This window comes from Notothenia rossii (assembly GCF_949606895.1).
Source record: "Notothenia rossii genome assembly, chromosome: 9".
In the NCBI taxonomy this organism is placed as follows: Eukaryota; Metazoa; Chordata; class Actinopteri; order Perciformes; family Nototheniidae; genus Notothenia; species Notothenia rossii.
The window spans coordinates 24229405-24249775 of NC_136907.1; the positions used below are offsets into that span (position 1 = coordinate 24229405).

Sequence of the window (20371 nt, forward strand, 5' to 3'; positions counted from 1 at the left end):
TTTTAAAAATCTGTACAGCAGGAATAATAAAGCTGGTGCTGAAATGAAAAGGTACAATCATACTTTATTCAATTAGAGCCATCACTGTGGCTGTCAGTCAGCGGTGAGTTATGACGTCTTCAGTGAGTGGCCTTGCTCAGACTGGGCCCCAGATGTTATTGCCAGAGCAATGAAACAGGAAACATTTTCTTTGAATCCTCCTATACGTTTTAGGTTCAGGCCATACATACTTTGCAACAAGAAATATTGCCTATACCTTTATTTCTGAAATTGAAGTAGCCTGGTTATTAGCTCTCGGCAATAAACCAGAATGCTGTTGAGAAATCTAACCAGTTTTATATTGCTAAACATTTATTGTGGTTAAATAGTTTCAGTAAAACAATCAACCCAAATGACATACACTAATGACTCGTCCCCCACGCCTTCTATTTTCAGCAATTATCAAAATAACCATTATTCTAAAGAGCGGATGTACAAGTTGCACAATTTCTAATAAAAGTTAATGGGGCAACAGTGTTTTCTGCAAATCTGCAAATCAAATGCTCGGAAACATCGCTACATAACACAAAGACTCAATAAAACACCTCCAATTAGAAAAGTGATGAAGATACGTTACATTTACCATATCTGGGTTTTAAAAACGTAGTGTTTGATTGCTCTTCTCCGTGTGTGCCCTACTTCTTGAGGAGCAGCCATCTTCGATATGTGAATAGATGCATAGTAATGACTTGGTAGCAGTCACATCAAAGCTGTTCCATTATATTTTGCCACAGGCCCGCTCGTCGACAGATTTCAGAGGAATGACTCGTGAATATCGCCGTGCACACACCTCGCCTTGCACTCGCCCTCGCCCTCGAATAAACGGGAACCCAGAAACAGATGCAACACTTACCTCCAAAATCAGGCCTCAATCGGATGTCATATCCCTTCAGCAACTTGTCCACGGTGGTCTTGGCCACAGACATTCCGGTGCTTCCCGTGGAAGAGCTGGGGGCAGAAAATAACAAAGTTTTAGAGCCATTTTAAGATGTGTGGTGGGAAAGAAACTGCAAAAACACTGAGCCTTTTGTTTTACACTTATTGTTTTTACAGCAAACGTACTGTACTCTCAAATATTACTGCACATACTCTCGGTTCTCAACATTAATGACGCCACCTTAAAAGTAGAAGCCTTGTGGTGAGGCACAGTGAAAGAGGAATAACACTTGGGATTAATTGAACAGCACCCAAAACACACATAATAGAAATAAATGTGTCCTATTGTGTCTTTTGCATTAGTCAACTACAATCATTTCCATTCCGGGCTCATAAATCATAAACATTGACACTGTGAAGCCTTTTAGCTGGGAGAGGTGTTCTCTGTTTGTATGTTGCAGTCAGTTGTCAGACAAATAAATGAAAAGAATGCTGACTCTGGTGTTGTCATGGTGAAGGTTATAAAAATGTGCCTTTGGTTTGCATTTTCCTCCCCATTGTATCCCAGCATCTAATCAGTTGAGGGGCTGTGATGATGATACAGCTGTCAAGTGTTTCATTGATGTCGCTCTTTCATAAAGAGACGTTGAAACGGAACAATGTGATGTTTTTTTCCCACAGAACCAAGTCTGATTCGTGGGCATGTATTTAAATAAGCTCTGTGTTATAACAGAGGCTTGGTTGGTCTGAGCCTGGGCCGCAGACAGACTATCCCCAGGAGGAATGTATAGTCCGCACTCGTCTGACTGACACTTATAACATTGGTGCCAGGACCTACATCACCTGACCAGGCCGGCTCTCCAGCTGAGGTTCCTTGTTACGGATGAGGGTGTGGATTGGAATCAGTGTATAGGGGGGGGGGGGAGTCAGGCTCAGTCAGGGAAGCACTGTTCAATTAGCTCATGGGCAGTGCAGCTGTTCATCAAGCCGGCAGGTTACAGGACTTGTGGGTTTGACACCTGAGAGCGTCATTAGGAGGGGGAATATCAATGACACCTGATACCAGATTACGCCCCTTTCATTTGTTATTCCGGGTTATTAAAATGGGATCAGAAAAGTGCGACCCAGTTCCCAGTGAGCATCTAGATCTCATAAGTGAGGCTGTAGGTTACTGCAGCCAAGGAAAAGGAGTAGGCCACGAGGGACATGTATCAGCGCCATGTAGCATCAAAACAATAAAGGGATTGATCTGGAGACTGTGATGGTGTTCATGCAGTAATTCATACTGTAAACATTTCAAATGGATGAGAGCTTATTTATTGAAACGTTATATCTCACACCCTCCTCTGTCTTGAAAGCAACAGCATGATGACCTGCTGGGATTATTTTTCAATTTGATTAATTTGGTTCTGGTCAATAAAATGGGGAATTAAAAAGATTATAGGAGGTGGAATATTACTTATGGAGACAAATGCAATACGTAGATTCCAGAGTGTTGCTGCTGCACTGTATCATACCTCAAGCTGCTTACACCGGAGTAATCAATCGATCCCCGGCTGATTGATCGGCTAATCATCGGCCAACAGCAGCCTACAGAGGGCTGTCCTTTTAAGCAGGATCAAACAAAAAGTCGCCCTTTCAATATCCCCATTTTGATATCGGGAGTATACGTTTTCACAATAGGCTTGGAACCGTGCACGCGCATGTTTTTACGCTCGCGCGGGCCACAGCACTATCTAATAGGGCATATATCGGCAGCAGTGCCCCTAATAAGTAGGCCTGAGTGGGTACCCCGTTAATGCGATTTGCCACATCTCAGCCTTTTATTGACCGGTAATGACATCTGTTGGTGTGAAAGCTTTGTTTAATATTTTTTTCTCAAACGACGTTTTTCTTACCTTTGAACAAAGCAGAAGAAGGACAAAGCCGCCAGAGCAGAGAAAATTCCACATATTTTATCTTCTTGACGACCCAACATCTCCACAAATCCTTATATATAGTTTCTATAATCCAACCAGTCCAGTGGTCCTCCAGAAAATGCACAAAGTAAAAATTGGCAATTAAAAGATAATTGTCTTTTTTTTAAATGTCGAATAATCTACCCTACATCTACGCATGCGATGTCTTCATTAAAATAGGGTTCTTGATTTAAAAAAAATCTCGTAATTGGCCCCCGCTGTTTTCCCCGGCTATGGAAATCCGTGCAGGTCACAGAGCCCCTCGACCAACACCAGAAGATCAGACATCTTGCTTAAAAAACAGCATACACAATACTTTTAAAAGTGATGACAAGTATTCTTCCTCTTAAAAAAACAAACACTGGCATGAATGACTGAGCAGCAGCCTCCCGATGATCAAATTGGTGGATGAAATTTCCCAGTCCAAATCTGCAGAAGAGGCATGGTTCCAGCGATGCTCCGGCGCCAGACTATTCCACAACGTGATGTTGTTAAAAGATATTTGTTTGAGCTGGAAACGCTGGTCGTCTGAAGGGGAGCGGTGGGTTTAAAAAAAAGAAAAATGAAATCTTCATTCCTTTTTTTTTTTCTCTCTCTCTCCCCCGTTGCTGCTGCTGCTGATGATGTACATCAGCGCAAAGTCACTGAGGGGAAAATGCACATTGAAAAGCACTGGGTAATATCTGATGCAGACGTCAGAGAAGGCTATATTACTCCTCTAGTGGAAAAAAAATTAGATGCCGAGAAATATGGATGGCCCCTTATACGCCGATGCATGTATCACAGCGTCAGATTTCATATCAAAGATGCAAAAGCTTTTTGAAAAAGTCCACTTGCCTCCGCTGGCGCTGCCCAACGTTAAATGGCGTTTCAACACGTTAACGCGGTCCGCTCCGCTTCTCCTCCAAACAGCGCACACATGACAGACATTCAACAGTCCGGAGAGACATGATGAGGAAAGCTTGTCTCCTTTCGATTTTTGTTGTTGTTGTTGAAATTAAAATGATGTCCTACCGGGGGAGTAAAGGGGGACACCTAAGGTGAATTCCTTAGCGACAAACTGTTCATGCGCTGTCTATTCTCTCTAAAACACATAAGGGTGTTAGGACTGAGTCTTTTAATTCATTTCTTCCACTTTTGTACAATGTTGGAAACCATGCGCCCTGAGAGAGACACGCACCTCTATCATTACACATCATGAATACGCGCAATATTTTTGTTTTACTTATTTAATTCCTTAGAACAAACCAGCCGTTTCTTTGTTTGTTTTTTGTAACATAAACATGCTTACTGGAAACACACAATGCAAGAATCATACAAGCTTGGTGTTTTATACAGAGGAGGAGGTTTTCTTCAGGGATCTCTGTGCTGTCCAGTTGCTAAGCAACCCATCCAGCACTGATGCAGTTGTGGTGATTCGAAGGCTATGCGCAAAGGCTCATTTAAAGGAGTAGACCCAATGCTGTCACCACTGGGGTGTCAGTGGGACAAAAGCAGACAGCAACTGATGTACCATGGAGCCATTTCTGTTATGATGATAGGATAGGAGGAGAGGGAGGGGGGTAACAATAATACATGTAAAAGAAATGTTGCGTGCCAGGGATATCACTGCTTTTGCTTCATCATCATTGTCCTATTTCTCATTATCATCCTAATTAACACCACTGTCAGGGACACTGTGATGAAAAAGCAGAGTCAATCAGTCTAAAGTCTGAGATTTGTTCGTAGTTACACAACAGGTTATTTTAGCTTTAAAATATTCTTTGATGGCACCCGGATACATGAGAACAAAAATCTTTTTTTCTCTAACATGTAAAAGGTATTGAATCAGAAAATATGGAAAAATGACAATTGAGTTTTCCTGGTGATGTCACCCATATATGAATGTCAACTTGTATACAAAACAAGTAGAAGAATATACATTTGTATTTTGGCTTTGTGATCCAGCTTTGGAAGAGATATGTCTTAGAATGGCATTTAACCCCACGATCATTAGACTGACATAATGCAGTATACAAAAAAGAAAAAGAGATGGCATTTAATTTACGTACATTACCTCAAAGTGCACACTAGTGCTGACCATGACCGGGCACTGAAGGGTGAACTATAAGCATGACATGATATGCGAGACAGACTTTTACAGTTCATACTTGTTGCATCACAGGAAATAATTGTAATGCCTGCAAGCTTTTATTGTTTGATGGTTGTAAATCTATTGCAAAGTATTATAAATGATATCAGTAAATTGAGTGTGAAAGTTCAGCTGTGACATAAGTTATGTCACAGCTGAACTTTCACATAACGGATGATTGTTTGATATAAAACTAAACAAAAAAAATATTTGCTAAAGAAGAAAATAAATGTATAACAATGGAATGTGACACTAACAATATAATAGGATTTATCTTAATATGAATTTATCAAATTGTGAAGTTAACCTGAATTGGTTCATCCCACAAGACATTGAGAATTTTGTATATAGAATGTACGGTGGCCAACAGGAGAAAACACGCTACAACAGCCAAAAACACTCACATTAGGATAAATGCACTGCACTCTCAAAAATAATGCAAATATAAACACACAGATATGCCAAAACACATGTGCAGCATTTATAAAACATTCACTAACTTGACAAAACACGTGCAGTGTTTACTAAAAGTGCTTCATAAACGAAATGCTGCAAATACAATATAAGCACTGGGAGAAGCTCAAAACACAACACAAAAGTTTCCCAAAAAGTATATCTTTGGATTTCTCTTTCTGTTACAAACATCTTTGACTTATTTTGTCTTGAAGTGTAAGTTTCAGTACGCAAACAACAGCTCAGTTTAGCTCTACGAGATTAGAGAAATGTGCCAATGTTGCTGGTATCGCACAGAAAAGTTAATGTGCTGTTAAAGTTGAGTTCAGTGTTTAGGATTTCCTGTACTGGTAAGGATACATTAAAATCAGATAATATTCTTTAAATTAGTATTTTCTTCTGTAAAACCTCCCAAATAATCATAATTTAAGATTGAACATGGTTTGTTTCTGTAATTGGGCCCATGATGCCAAAAGATATGCTACCTTCTACCTTTATTTCAAATTAGTTTAATAGTAGATCCAGGCCAACATATTTCTTATCAGTGTAAGATTATGTAGAAAGTGAATTAGTGAATCTTGAGTTCTTAAGAGAATACTTGCTCATAATGCTTTGCCTGCGACCTAAAAAACATTTGCTGATTGGTCCTCTTCCTACTTTTAGTGTGAGTCTAAAGTTAAAATCTGATTGGTTACGACCACGCCGGTTAGAAGTATGAGCTTTCTGTGTAGCAAAAGGTAAAAGGGTTCTTCAGAGAGCAGTATCCTTGTTGGTTTAATTAAGTTTTATTGTCTATAACCACCAAGGACACCATTTCAAATCCTTACAGAATATTTGCAATACTGAATGAACTACTTAAAATCCTCACATTAAAAAAGCGTCAAAGGGGGGGGGGGGGTCTGAAATGTTAAGGAGAGCAAGGCAGGGTCTTTTTTTTCTATTCATCAGATTAATATTTGTTCTTTTCTTATAGGATTTAATGTGGGGGGGGCTCAGTGGAACACAAAGTGGGTCAATAATCACATTATTTTAAAGGTGCCAGTAGCAATAATTGTGAGTTTGAGAATAGGGTGAACCTTTAACCAGGGATTTAATATTATCACTCTAAAGATTGAGTCCTTTTTTTTTTTAACTATAAACAGCAGCCTTCACTGTATCCTGCCTTACAATAAAGTTATATTAATAATAAAGTATTATATTATCAAACAAATAAAATATATTATGATCTTTCACAGCACACAACCTGTTCTGCTGATGGGTTAATTGAAAATATTACAGAGTTCAAGCCCCTTAGCAACCACATTGCCCCAACCTTCATCCCGTTCTCTAATTCAGTCACTATTATAAGAAAATAAAAAACTGTGACTGAATAGAAAAATATGAATTGAGCAGCTCCAAAATGATTGGTCAACAAGAAACACCCTTTGTTGCGTTTACCATAATTCTGGTGAGTGGTAATTCCTTGTTGGTATCCAAATATGATGGTCGCATTATCATATTATACTTTAAATTAGGTTTGAGTTGAGAAATTATGGGGGAGAGTTTTACATTTTTCATAAGACAAGAGGAGGTTCCAGACCAAACATTAATGGCATGCATGTGCATTCAGGTGCTTTTTGACGGTCCCATTTTCAGAGTTGAAGTTAGTTTGAAGATGAAATGTAAAGACACCATGGACAGTACAAACAAGATGTGATTTGTATTTAATTGCAAGCTTTCAACACATTGATATTTGTTCCTGAGATGTTCCAACTTGAGGTGGTTTTCATGGGAATTTTTCAAGTCGGGAACCTCATTTTTCCTAATCTTTTTACAAGGCACAAATGCCCTATTTTTCTAAGGTAACGAAAGTGAAGAATATATTATATATTTCTTGTACACAATATGGAGGGAAATACTAATTTATAACTAAACCTAGTAAATCAATGGGCTTTCACCTTTGAATCCGGGGGTAGATACTTAACTAGTATGTCTGATGTGGTGGTTGGTAGTATAGGAGCCCCACAGGGGACTGTGCTGTCTCCTTTCCTTTTCACCTTATACACCTCTGACTTCCAATACAACTCAGAGTCATGCCACCTGCAGAAGTTTTTGGATGACTCTGCAGTGGTAGAGTGTATAAGGGATGGACGGGAGGACAGAGTGATTTTGTAGAGTGGACTGGAGGAAATCATCTGCTTCTGAATGTGGCCAAGACCAGAGAGATGGTCATTGATTTCAGGAGAAAGAGGACATCTCCTCTGCCCCTGTGCATTCTAGGAGAGGATGTGGCTGTTGTGGAGGACTACAAGTACCTGGGAGTGCACTTAGACAACTGACTGAACTGGAGGATCAACACTGACGCTGTGTACAAGAAGGGGATGAGCCGACTCTATTTTCTGAGGAAGCTGAGATCCTTCCACGTGTGCAGCAAGATGCTGGAGATCTTCTTCCAGTCTTTTGTGGCCAGTGCACTCTTCTTTGCTGCGGTCTGCTGGGGGGGGGGGGGGGGGGGGGGGGGCAGCATAAGAGCCGGTGACACCAGCAGGATCAATAAACTGATCAGGAAAGCTGGGTCTGTCATCGGCATCAAGCTGGACCCCTTTGAAGCTGTCACAAGGACCGATACAGGAACACATTCCTGCCCACTGCAATAACTCTGTACAATAAATCACCTCTGGCTGGAAGAGAAATCTCTGCTCCATAGTTTCTCTTGTAATAAAACCTTGCTGTACATTTTACACATATATAATCTGTTCAATATTTAATATTCCATATTTCATATGTCATATATTTTTGAATATATATATTTGCATATATAATATCTACATGTATATTTTCTATTTCAACATGTATATTTTCTATTTTCTTTTCTTTTCTTTCTATTCTTGTTGATTTGTAGTTTTGTTTTATTGTAAAATGCCTTGTCTTTTATGATGCTGCAACAAAAACAATTTCCCAAATTGGGATCAATAAAGTACCATCTTATCTTATCTTATCTTAGATTGGTTTTCAGAATGGGATTTAGTGATTTAAATGCAAATTATTCACCAGGCAATTTAAGAAAAAAAATAGATTGACGTACTCTGATTTTTTTATCATTTTATTAAGGGAGGCATGTGGCGCAGTGGGTAGAGCCTTGGTGTTGGGATTAGGGGGTCACAGGTTCAAACCCCACTGCAGTCAGCATGTCGTTGTGTCCCTGAGACACTACACCCCAAAATTGCTCCTGTGGGGATTGTCCACAGTATTGAGTATGTAAGTCGCTTTGGATAAAAGTGTCTAACAAGTAATATGTAATTAATGCATAGGTGCCAAGGCAACGGTAATTGTGTGCTGACTAATCCATAAATGTATTCTTTGAAGAGAGTCCATCCCATGTTATAGATAAGAGAAGAGCAGTGTCAGTACAGTACAGTAATGGAGTCCAATATGGAGTTAGAACCTGTGTGGCACCATGTTGGATCCCCCTATATCTGTGAATGTTCAGTCTGTGTTTCCCGCCATTAACTTCAAAATAACTCCCTGATTATTGCAATTATCTTTATTTGACATCTATGACAAGGAGACCCAAGCCCCAGAGATGTGTATCTCACATGCTCTTTTCTGCTCCATTCATATGTTGCATAACACATGTGAGTTACTGGGTCACCCTTGCTCCTATGATATAAATAGTATCACATGGTTAATGCATTGGTGCCTTCCAGTCACTCCCTGTTCTTCCTACTGTTCATACCTGTCAAACACCCCAACACACCATATATTTAACCCATGTGTTTAGACATTTTTTAACAGGTTTCCCTCTTTCCTAGCGCAACTTCTCCTGGAGTCTGTGACACGAGTGGATGTATGCGTTTTATAAAAGGGGCTGACTTAATGAGAGTTCACTTAACGTTAATGTGCTGAGGGACTTTGTGTACTCCCTTTGATTAGAGAACACAATCAGGGCTTCTCATGCAGAAGTTAAGTTTAATTTAAGGCAAAGCAGGCTGTAACTACGAGGTTCAATGGGGGCTCAAGTTCATGTTTGGTCAACCTCACTGTGAAAGAGCTCTCCTTTACTGGTTAAATAAAGTCTGTTTCAACACTTTCTCATCCTGGTTTGTGAAAACAGAGCAGGAATCCTCCCTGGAGACACAGAGACTGCAGTATTGCCCTGATTTAGGTCTGAACTCGATGACCTGTGTCTTTTTAGCATTGTGTTGCCAAGACTTGACTCAAATGGAATAGATGGACAGTCCTATGTCCAGACTTTGGTTTGACTAGCCTGCCTTGATTACATTCCTGTATTTAGAAGTGACATTTAAAAGATAAACAGACCTAATAATCAGACACATTTAATATAAAGCTTTCATTATTTATCCACTGCGCTTAAAATCAAACATATTCTTATTCTGTGTGTATTACCCTTATATAGCCATGGGTTCGAAAAATGGCCAATCGTTTTTCAGAGGTGATGTCACAGTAAATGAAGTGGACAACAAAACTCGGCAGGAAGATGCTGTCATGAGCCCCCAACATGCTTAGAACATAAACACAACACGCGTGTTTACATCTGTTATGTTTAACCACCAAAATGGTTTAACTTTAAGGAAGGTACGTCGGGGGCTTCCAGAAAATAATTGCCTTTTCAGATTCAGCGATGAGGTGTTAAGGTAAAAGTCTTTGCTTCAGAGAAGTTGCCACCAAAAAAAGATTAAGTAAATAAGTATCCATTGAGACACTCTTTGCCAGCAGGTTCTAGGATCCACAGGTGTTTTCATGATTCCCCTGGCCACACACAAGCTAAACGCTTACAAATTGAGACCTGAGCTGACCCTCATGACCAAATGAACTTCGTGTAAAGTCAAGCTAAAATGTGTGATCCATCCAAGAACCGTGCCAGGTTCTATAAATAGGCATTTAACAGCAGCTGAATCAGCTTTAATATGTACGGGGGTACTAAACTCCATGATTATCCACTGTTCAGCATGCTATCATACACTGCGAGAGCTCACCCCCCCGCTGTGTAACGGTGCTCCTGACAAGCTCTGAGAAAATTATCCCTCAACTTCAATGTACATCACGCCATTCATTGACCGCAGTGATGAGATTGGAGGCTTTGAAAACACACGGCTCTGAAGCACTACCTCCAAGCAGGCTACCAGGCAATTGTTGCTATGATACCGCAGAAAGCCCAATCAAAGTGCAGTGTGTTGCTCGTTGAGGCTGAACTGCACCACAATGTTCCAAATACTTGTGACGAGCGCTGTTTATACTCAAACCGTATAGATAGAGAGAGAAGGGAAATGCATGCTAATGCTTCCGCTTTGTCCATCTCTGCAGGAAAAAAAACAATGATGTAAACAAGCCAGAATGATGCATCACATGAATAATATCCTCTATTGACCATTTTGTAGTATATACACACCACAGGGTGGCAGATGGAAATCCTGTTTATGATTTATGACCTCCGATTATTAAACATGGCTGTAAAAATGAAAGACATTCAGCTATAATATTTACCACTCGGTTTCATGCTTGATTGTTCAATTCTTATGTTGGATGGCTCACAGCAATGTTCCAACATAATTGAAAATTAATTAACATGATCCTGATCGACCATAAACAAGGAAGTCATGGCCCTTGAAGAAAGGCAGGGAAAATGTAATACATATTTCAAGAAGATCAATAATGATGACGCGTTCTGTCCTCAGGGGGTCTGAATAATACTAATCAGACTAGAAAAAGGCAAGATGTGTCAAAAAACCTGCTGTAAAATAAGTATTTTTATGTTGTGAAATGACATGTGTGTCCTGCAGCTTAACACACCTGTTCACCCTTAAGAGAGAAACCTAAGCATTACTCCACTAACTGACCTGAAACACTCATCCGTCCTCCACACAGAAGGAGTGCACATGGCTCGCCGGCTCCAAAATTAGCATGGGCGCGGCACAACACTTGATGCTAAATAGCTATTGATGGAGGACAAACACTAATAAGAATCTGCAATTCTGTCCCGTACCTCACTCATGTCCCTTTGCAACTCTCTTCATTTATAGAACATTTGGGGTGGTGCATATTTAAACAGACCCTCGTGGCCTTTTATTGATACAATCAAAAATAATTAATTAAGTGTTTGTAAAGGTCTGGCATGAGGTTAATCTTCTCAATGGTTTATCAATATGAAAACAGCACGTCTGTGTTGCGTGTCGTCCAGCAAGTCTTTAGTCTGTGACAGTGTTACCGCTCTCTCCCTCTTGAGAGTGAGTGCATGTCTAAGTATCCTTGTTTTTCTTTGCATGTGCGAATAAGTACATGCTGTCCACATGTTTATGTCATAGATTCCTCTTTGTACTCCATGTATCTTTTATACAACACTGTCTTTCAGCTAGGTGGATCTCAGCATGCCATTGGCTGAAATGTAGAGGCTACATGGTCATTATTTTTGCTCCTCTGGCGTGTGATTCCCTTATTTGCATTCAAAGTGTCCTCATTTAAGTTTCCCTAAAAAATTCGAATGTCAAAGCCTAATGAAACAGCCTTAAGTTGTCTCCAGAAAACGGGAACAATGAATGTCAACTCCCAGAGAAAACATGGATTCAACCACTACACGCCCAAAATATTGAGCATTTCATAAATAGTAGCATTTTGTGAAAGAATAGCCCCGTGTAGCCTCCGTTCCTCTTTTCCTATCTGTATTCTACGTGGGGTTTCTACACGGAACTCCTACGAGAAAGGGTTAATGAATTCCTCACACAGATAGATATTGCCATGGAAACAGCTGCGTGACTGCTTGCAGCTTGTATACACACAGGAGGAAAAAAAAACAATGGTGCCAAAGGTATTTTAAAATTCAGCAAGCAGAGGCTTTCCAGTGCACATAGCTGCATTTAAGATTTTTTTTTTCCTTATTAACAAGCACGGCGCCACAAAGAGTGAGGAGTAGCCACCTTACACCCTCACCCCCAATACTCCTCCCTTTTTCTCTTCCTCTCCATCTTTCAAATTCAAAAGAATGTGATTGGCATTGGAGAAGCATTTGCAAAAGGAGGTAATGCATTCAAACATGTGAGGTCTGGATGTGCTACATGGGAAATAATACTATGCTCTGTCATTTATTTTGCAATAACAAAGTACACACACAGTCACTCAAACACACACATGCACACACAGACACAAGCTCTAACACAATTCCAGCAGAGAATAATTAATTCACAATATGAAACAGACCTAAGGCGATGTGCCTGGCGGTTGAGCCGGGAAGAAGGAATAGATTGAGGGCTGTGATGCTTATTACGCTTTCACATACAAAAAATGTACAAATACACACAACCATGCATGGCTGCACACACACACACATACACATACACTCATGTACATGCAATAATGATTTGTCCCTCGAGATTTTACAATCCTGCCCCTGTTTGCAGAGTAGGTGGCACAGTGCACTATGAGCCGCTGGGATGACCTAATCCATTTCCACGCAAAAAACATGTTCTCTCAGTGCCATTAGCCATCCTCCGATAGAGAGTCAATAGTCTCTCGCACTGGCCAAATGGACTCTTATGCTTGAGTCTGCAAATATGGCTCTATAGGTCGGTTTCTGCTGCAGCATTCACTTGCACTCAGTTGCTGAAGCAAAATAACTGTATTTAGATTCATAAATATTTTGAGATGCATTGAAAAAGCTTTTAAGTCCATAGAGAGGGGTTAGAATAGTGATGCAAGGGACTGTTGGAGCAAGCATGGAGTGTGGAGTGTGAGTAAACAAACAAAAATAAAAAAAGATGAATAAACAGGGACTAGCAGAAACATTAAAAACACGGATAAGCTGTTTCTTATTGTGACTTGCAGAAATGTATGTGGCATTTTGGCCTAAAAGGTTCTCATTCATACAGGGTGGTTTTTCTTCTGCTCCAATCAGAAACAAGCGAGGGGAATTCTCCCAATGGACCACATTCCATCAGCATGTGTCCTGTCCATTAGGCTGGATGTAGAGTGAATGTTCCACTTTTATCAGGTACATACACCATATTTAATGACAACAACAACTTCCTTCATGCTTCATGTTAAAAGCAATATAGCAACGTAATGTACAGTAGTGCAGCTGTAGGAGGAGCAGGCTCTCTTAAATAATAAAGGATCAGTTAATTCTGTTATTTTCACATTAGCTATTTTAAGATGTGGGGCCATTTTTGATTTGTTTTAAGATTCTTTTGAAAAAGATAAATATGCAAAAAACTACTTTTAGAGTGTGATGTTTCTTTTCATGTGTTTCTTGTTAAAATAACAATCCCAAAAAAGGCAAAGATGAATTAAATCACTTCAATTGTTCACGAAAAAACTCTATTTTAAGAGATCAACCATCTGTTAGTGGTTGGTAAATGTTACATGTTTTGGCTTGAATTGGATTGATTGATAATTGGAGTTAACACCAATGCATCAGCCCATTCTGTGAATTTTCAGGGCCACATGCATGCAGGTTAATTAAAAAGAGATGGACTTCAGCAATCCCCTCATCACACAGCAGGAAGAACAGTGGTCAAGTATAATTACACAGCTGTAAGCAGATCGTAATTGGATAATAATATTTTACTTATTCCTTTTGGGAATTAATCCTCCGCTGGGATTTTGTAATTGATGAGATAGCTCACAGCTGCCAAGAAGTTACAAGATTAGGTGACTATCAAGGCTTATCACATAAGCATAGAGAAGTAAGTCATATAGAAAATTTGTGGGAGGCTCTGTGACTGTCAGGCAGGTACGTGAAGAGATATTATCTTATTTGCTAAATGAGCCATGGATGGACACTATCATTTTTTATAGCTAGACATTACATGTCAGGCTTAATGGTGACACACAGGTAAAACATTAAAGGTCCATTTCTTAGGCATTTTTTTTATTATTTTAGTTTAATTATCAATGACACGTAAAATGTAAAAGTCAATGACGTAAACATTGTGCCTAACCGTGCTGACAGCGTATCACAGCTACACAAAGCAATCACGAAGTTACACCCAATTTGATAACACATATTAGGGTATTTAAAAAAGGTACACACTTTAATCAAGGAAAGTCTAAGGCGAGACACCCCAGGTGAATACGGTAATTTTTTTAACTTAAAGGTATCAGCTAGAAATTTCTCCAGTTAATTACTTACAATAAGGCAATTGTCTTTTGTATTACAAGTTTTCTGAAATATCATGTTTAAATATGCAAATTACTCATTATGTCATCAAATATGTGCATATTTTAACACATTTCAGGAATCGAAATCTGAACTTTGGATAAAGCCAGGTTCAAAATTCTTGTTTCATTTTGTAGTCATATTAGTATCTAAGGCTTTTACAGAAGGGATTTTGGATATCTCTTTTTATCACTCCATAAATCAGAAAATACTGTCAACAGCCCTAAAATATCAATTTTTGCCATGTTTTTAGATATACAATGTTGTATAATTAAGGCTATGAATGATATATGAACAAACCCTTCTGTAAAAGCCTTCATAATATTGATAAGAATATAACTGGAAGGTTTGGTGTGTCTACGTGCTACTGAAGTTGAAATTTCGAACTCAGAGTAGGAAAAAAACTCATTTGGAGAAAACGACCTTTAAAGGCCATGTAATGCATCTAACACAGGTGTTTTTTAACATGTAGTTTAGATATCACCAGAATGAAAATAAATAAAAATGTTTAAAGTTTCGTCATAATTAAATGACATATACGTTAAAAACCGATGTTGGTTCCGAAGTTTGCCGAGTACGCCCCCGATCACTCCCGAACGAGCGGTGACGTCACACGTGGCAAACATTGCCATTTTGATCAAATCAGTCCAAATGGCAAGCAACGCGATAACTTCAGACAGCGACAGCGACAGCGATCATTCAAGCTCAGATTCGGTGGGTTATCTGGATTCAGTTACAGAAGTAGAGAGTGAACCAGCTAGCCTTTCACTTCAAGGCATCTTGCCTTATAAGTACGAGCCTCCTGCCCAGCAATCGAACAACGAGGCAGAAACTTGTGAAAGAGAAGCGGATTCCGCAGCCGGCGAGACTCGAGTCGGCAATACTGAATGGTAAATTCTGTTTTATTTAATTTGACCTGCACTAAATGTCGATCTTAATTTGTCATCTGTTCCTCACACGTCCGGCAGATATTGTTTTGTTTTTTAATGTTATGTACAATATTCAGGTGTACATGTCAATGCTGTGAAAGCATGCCCACTGCAGATGAATGTGTTTGCTGCAGAGAGATCTGGCAGGTGATGGAACAAATAGACAGTTTGCAACCTACTGACCAGATAGCAGAGTCCTGCATCGGGTCAGGTATCCGCGGGTACCCGACGGGTGACCCGCAAAAAAGGTGATTTGCAGGTGGTATTTTTTCAAACGCTTTTTTCCGGGTTCGCTTCTGGGTAAAACAAAGATGATGCGGTTCCGGTTGCGGGTGTTGCATAATAAATATATTTAAACAATAATAATTTAGTTTAATGTTTAAATCCTCAGACCTCTCCTCCGCGGTACCGAGCATAATCATAACCTCTGCAGTGCATCTATCTGCTGCTGAGCGCACCACATTCTGAATGGCTGAGGTGAAGCTCTCTAGCGGAGAATACAGCATTTTCAATAACTCTTCCTCAAGAGCGAAATCCAACGTCTGGGAGGCTTTTGGTGTCATCCTAGATGGAGAAAATAAACAACATCCCAGGCTTTTTGAGCCAAATATGCAACTGCGTGTGTTAATAATTGCACGTTGTCACTGCTTATATGCGGGTTCGGGTCGGGTTGCGGATCATGTGCCGGCGGGTCGGGTCGGGTTGCGGAACTAATTGGCAATATGTGCGGGTAGCGGGGCGGGTTCGGTACTGCACGTCACGGGTGCGGGGCGGGAGCGGGTCTTGAAAATCAGACCCGTGCAGGACTCTGCCAGATAGAAGACACCGACGAGAAACCAAGGTGCATTATTAGCCACCCAGGCTTTAGAGAAGGCTGTCTCAGTGTTTGGACACTGAAAATAGCGTATCTTCAATACAAACAACAACACATAGCAGTTGATGGCCCACTACACCAGTAAGTAAATATTGATTGACCCAACTGCCTATTGCAGCTTTGCTTTCATATAATACTTTTAGTCGCTACAGATATGGTACACTTTTAAAGATACCATTAAACTCTTTCAAGCAGTCAAAAACAGCTTGGCTTTTATTTTTTCTGTGTATGCAAGTTCAATGTATGCTTGGGAAAAGAAACAACTACACAGGTGAGGAAATATATAAGAGGTCTATGATTCTGTCAAGCAGTCATGTATAACCTCATATTTATTTTGTACAAGTAAAATACAAATATCATGTAAGCCAATTTGTAACCATTGCTACATAATAGTACTACATAACATTTTATTTTTCTCCAAATATATTTATAATCTGTATACTTTTTTTTCATTAGGAAGCATCGATATACAGCTTATCGACAGTTTGTACGTTGGTGCTGGGGTGTACTCGGCCCAAAAATCAGAGTCCCGCTGCCTGCATGTGCAGTAACCGAGATACGGAAGACTTACCCTGAACCGGGAGGCCGCTATCAGGGATTTCAATGGCCAAATCTGTAATTTGACATAAGTCATGCAGCTGAACTGGTTAAAATGGTTTCGCATGATGTAAATAATTTACAAAGTACATCATTTACAATATTATTTTTCCAAAAAAACATGTAAATATAACAACATTTTCCAAATCACAAATTTGTAAGATTGTATTAATTTACTGTTTGATAAATAAAAAAGGGTTCTTTTGTTAATTTTTCACTTGTAACATTTTTATCTTTATTGCAGTGTACATTAGTCTTTTTGGTATATGTGCGAGCCCACAAATAATTAAAAGTGGTAAAAATAATAAAGATATTCAGACGTAATTCATTTTTGGCCTTACTTATTTCACTTCAACTTTTATATATTTCAGTCACTAGGCAAGTTCACTGTACTCTGGTGACATTTAGCTCAAGCTGGCATAACACCTGTAGTAACTTAATTCTGACCCGAGTTTTGTGCACAATCTTCCAGCACCCATGATCAATGTTTATAGCAATCAGGAAACATTCACAGCTCACAACTACACATCGCTTCCCCATCATGAATTGTTAGATAAAAAAAGTTTAGCGAGGTCCGGTTACACATATGTTGAGCGAAAATAGCGGAAGGATACAAAACAAACAATCCAGACGAGGCTGGTGTTTGCCACGTGTGACGTCACACAGCTGGGTTAATGGCTGGCAAGCTTTTCGCTACCGGAGCGGAATAACACGGGAAAGTGGCACACATTTCATGTTATTTGGGGGGTATTTATGGAAAGAATCATTGATGTTGATATGTCAAATGAAACAGTGGAAAGTGATGAAGCGATTTATTAACACAGAATAAAATTTATTTTGGACATTACATGGACTTTAAAGATTGCAGCGAGGCGCTAGCTAAGCCCTCCTGTTCTCTGGATGACAGCTTGCGCCTCGACGCACTCCGTGAAGGTATTTCATGTTCGGGGTCATTTGTTTTTTGTATAATCTTGCTTCGTGCAAGGGATAATTGTTGTCGTCTTCTCTGTAAACTTTTTTTTCGCCGTTCTTTTGCCATTTTGAGATTTCAATTTCTAGCGGAAAGCTAACCAGGAAGTGTTTTAGCACACCACGTGACGCATCTGAACGAATCACGTTGTCTGAAATTGACACCAGCCAATGAGATTTCATTTCTTGGTTTAAGACCCCTTTGTGCTTTCCCGATTGGTCGCTGATACAAAGGAAATGACCATATTTGGATCCAATGAGATTGTGCAGGAGAGACAGAGCTTTCCAACGATATCTATGTTGACATGGTGCACACAGCGGTCGCGGTACTTTATGTTACGTTAGAAAGCTAACTTTTGGTGAATTTAGGAGAAATCTACTGACGCAAATAGACAAACTATTGTCAAATAAACACTTAAATGTGTATTTCGTACGTTTTCCTTCCAAAAGCCTGAAAGAAAAAAAGGCCGTGTCTCGCCTTTAGAGAAAACTCCGACATTTTGGGATATAGGATTTTTTGCTTTCTTGATGAGAGTTAGTTCTATAACATTATAAAGCCTCTACGACAAATATGATGCTTCAGACAGCAGCTGGTTAGCTTAGCTTAGCATAAAGAATGGACATGGGGTTTGTGCGGGACTATTTCTTGGTCAGTGCAGTGACTTCTTAATGTCCCGTCGTCACCCTGATTGTCTTCCAAAGTTAAAAACACATTATACGTCCGGCGGGCCCTCCATTCTCAATGACACAGTTTTTTCCTGAGCTGACACCCTGTCACATTTCTATTTAGGACCAGAGGTAGGACTGAATTTGTTTTGCTACTCAGGACTCAAGTCCCAAACTTTGAGTTTAGAGTCTTAGGAAGTCATGTGTTATTTTACACATTTAATGCTATTTTGGACCTGTAGATTTTGTATAGGCCTACCGATTTTATTTTTTTGTTGACCAACAAATAATTTGTGTTTGCAAAAGCTATTTTAAGGTTCTCTCATGTCACTTGATATGCTTTCCAATAAGTCAATTTTTTGTTGGGAGTCGATAACAGTGACGTCTGGCTGTTTTTTTCTAAGAAAATTCAGGAATATTCATTCATTCGTGGCACACTTTTTTCAAAAAACATTTTAATCTTTGTGCTGGGGGAAGGTACTAAATATATTCAGTCAAAAGGCTCAATTCCATGAAGTCATACGTGTTGAAGTCCAAGTAGAGGTACAAGTCGAATTGCAAGTCTTTTTAAAATTTTGACATCAAATTTGTGACTGGAGTCTGTCTCACTGACTCCATTAATTAATGGATACATTTTATTTAAATGAACAGAACTAGTAAGAAACAGAGGTTCTTTATTCATCTTAATTAAAGAGGAAGTTCACCTATCAAATTCATGCTCATCCTTTAAGCAACCTCTAATGGTTAAGCATTTAGCACCTCAGATGTCAGACTGGCCCTTAACACCCTACACAGATTGCATTAGGAAATAATGGTTCACACAGTTATAGAAGTTGTTGTGACTGTATTTTAGCAAGCAGGGGTTTTTCACAAGTGTCCTCCGGTCACAAGTCTCCATCAACCAAACCTACACAATAACGATTACAGGCTGTGCCTGACATGAAGTCACATTCAGAATTCTCAATTATTTCCCAAACACTTGAGCCACCTGGGAATGAGTTGCAAAATAAATATAATTATTAAGTAACACAAAGGCACTATTTCAGTTTTGAAAATAAAATGAGATGGCGGTATGTTGCTTAAAACATCCTCAATCTTGAACCAGGTGCAAATAGAAATTCGTAGAAAGGAGGACATCTCTTGAGATTCCAATGGACAGCAAGCCTAAACTAGAAATTGTAGAGGAAATCTGGGCACCTGGTGAGTTGTGTTGATTCACTTGTATTGATCAATAATCCCATCAACCCACCGCAGATATATTATGGTCATTTTGTGCGACGAGGCAGTACAATCTTACTTATTAGCCCTTTACAGTAATGTGGAGATGTTATTTATTGCAGACATTATTTAGCCTGATATTCGCTTTTGGATCAGCTCCGGTTGTGTGCTGACCTTGAGCCTCTGTATTATCACCAACCCTTCTTTCATATATGTACATGTGTTAGAAAATCCTACATTTGACTTTTCAACAACAATGCATTTCCTAAAGAAGAATTCAAATAAAACAATGACAATGTTCTACTGAAATGAAATTTCAGTTAAATTGATGACTTATATTTCTTTTGGTGTGAATACAATAAACCTATTTCTATAGCTGGGCGGAAGCATTCTGAAAAAAAAGGGCTGCCTCTGCAGTGTCCTTTGCTTCACGACATTCTACATTATTTTGTGGATTTCCTTTATTTAATATTAAGTGCTAAATTACAAATTACACAGTGAGTAGACTACTAA

At 39.4% G+C, this 20371-nt stretch overlaps 1 protein-coding gene across 1 annotated transcript in view; it reads right to left on the reverse strand.

Moving 5' to 3' along the window:
* The window catches only part of gabrb4 (gamma-aminobutyric acid type A receptor subunit beta4), a 73853-nt gene extending 70448 nt beyond the window's left edge, over window positions 1-3405 (reverse strand). The window contains exons 1-2 of the mRNA XM_079647569.1: window positions 2814-3405; window positions 893-987 (exon numbers count right to left, since the gene is read on the reverse strand). Of these exons, the coding sequence (XP_079503695.1) occupies window positions 893-987; window positions 2814-2893 (175 nt within the window). The 5' untranslated portion in view covers window positions 2894-3405. The remainder of the gene's footprint in view (window positions 1-892; window positions 988-2813) is intronic.
* Between the last annotated feature and the right edge of the window lie 16966 nt (window positions 3406-20371).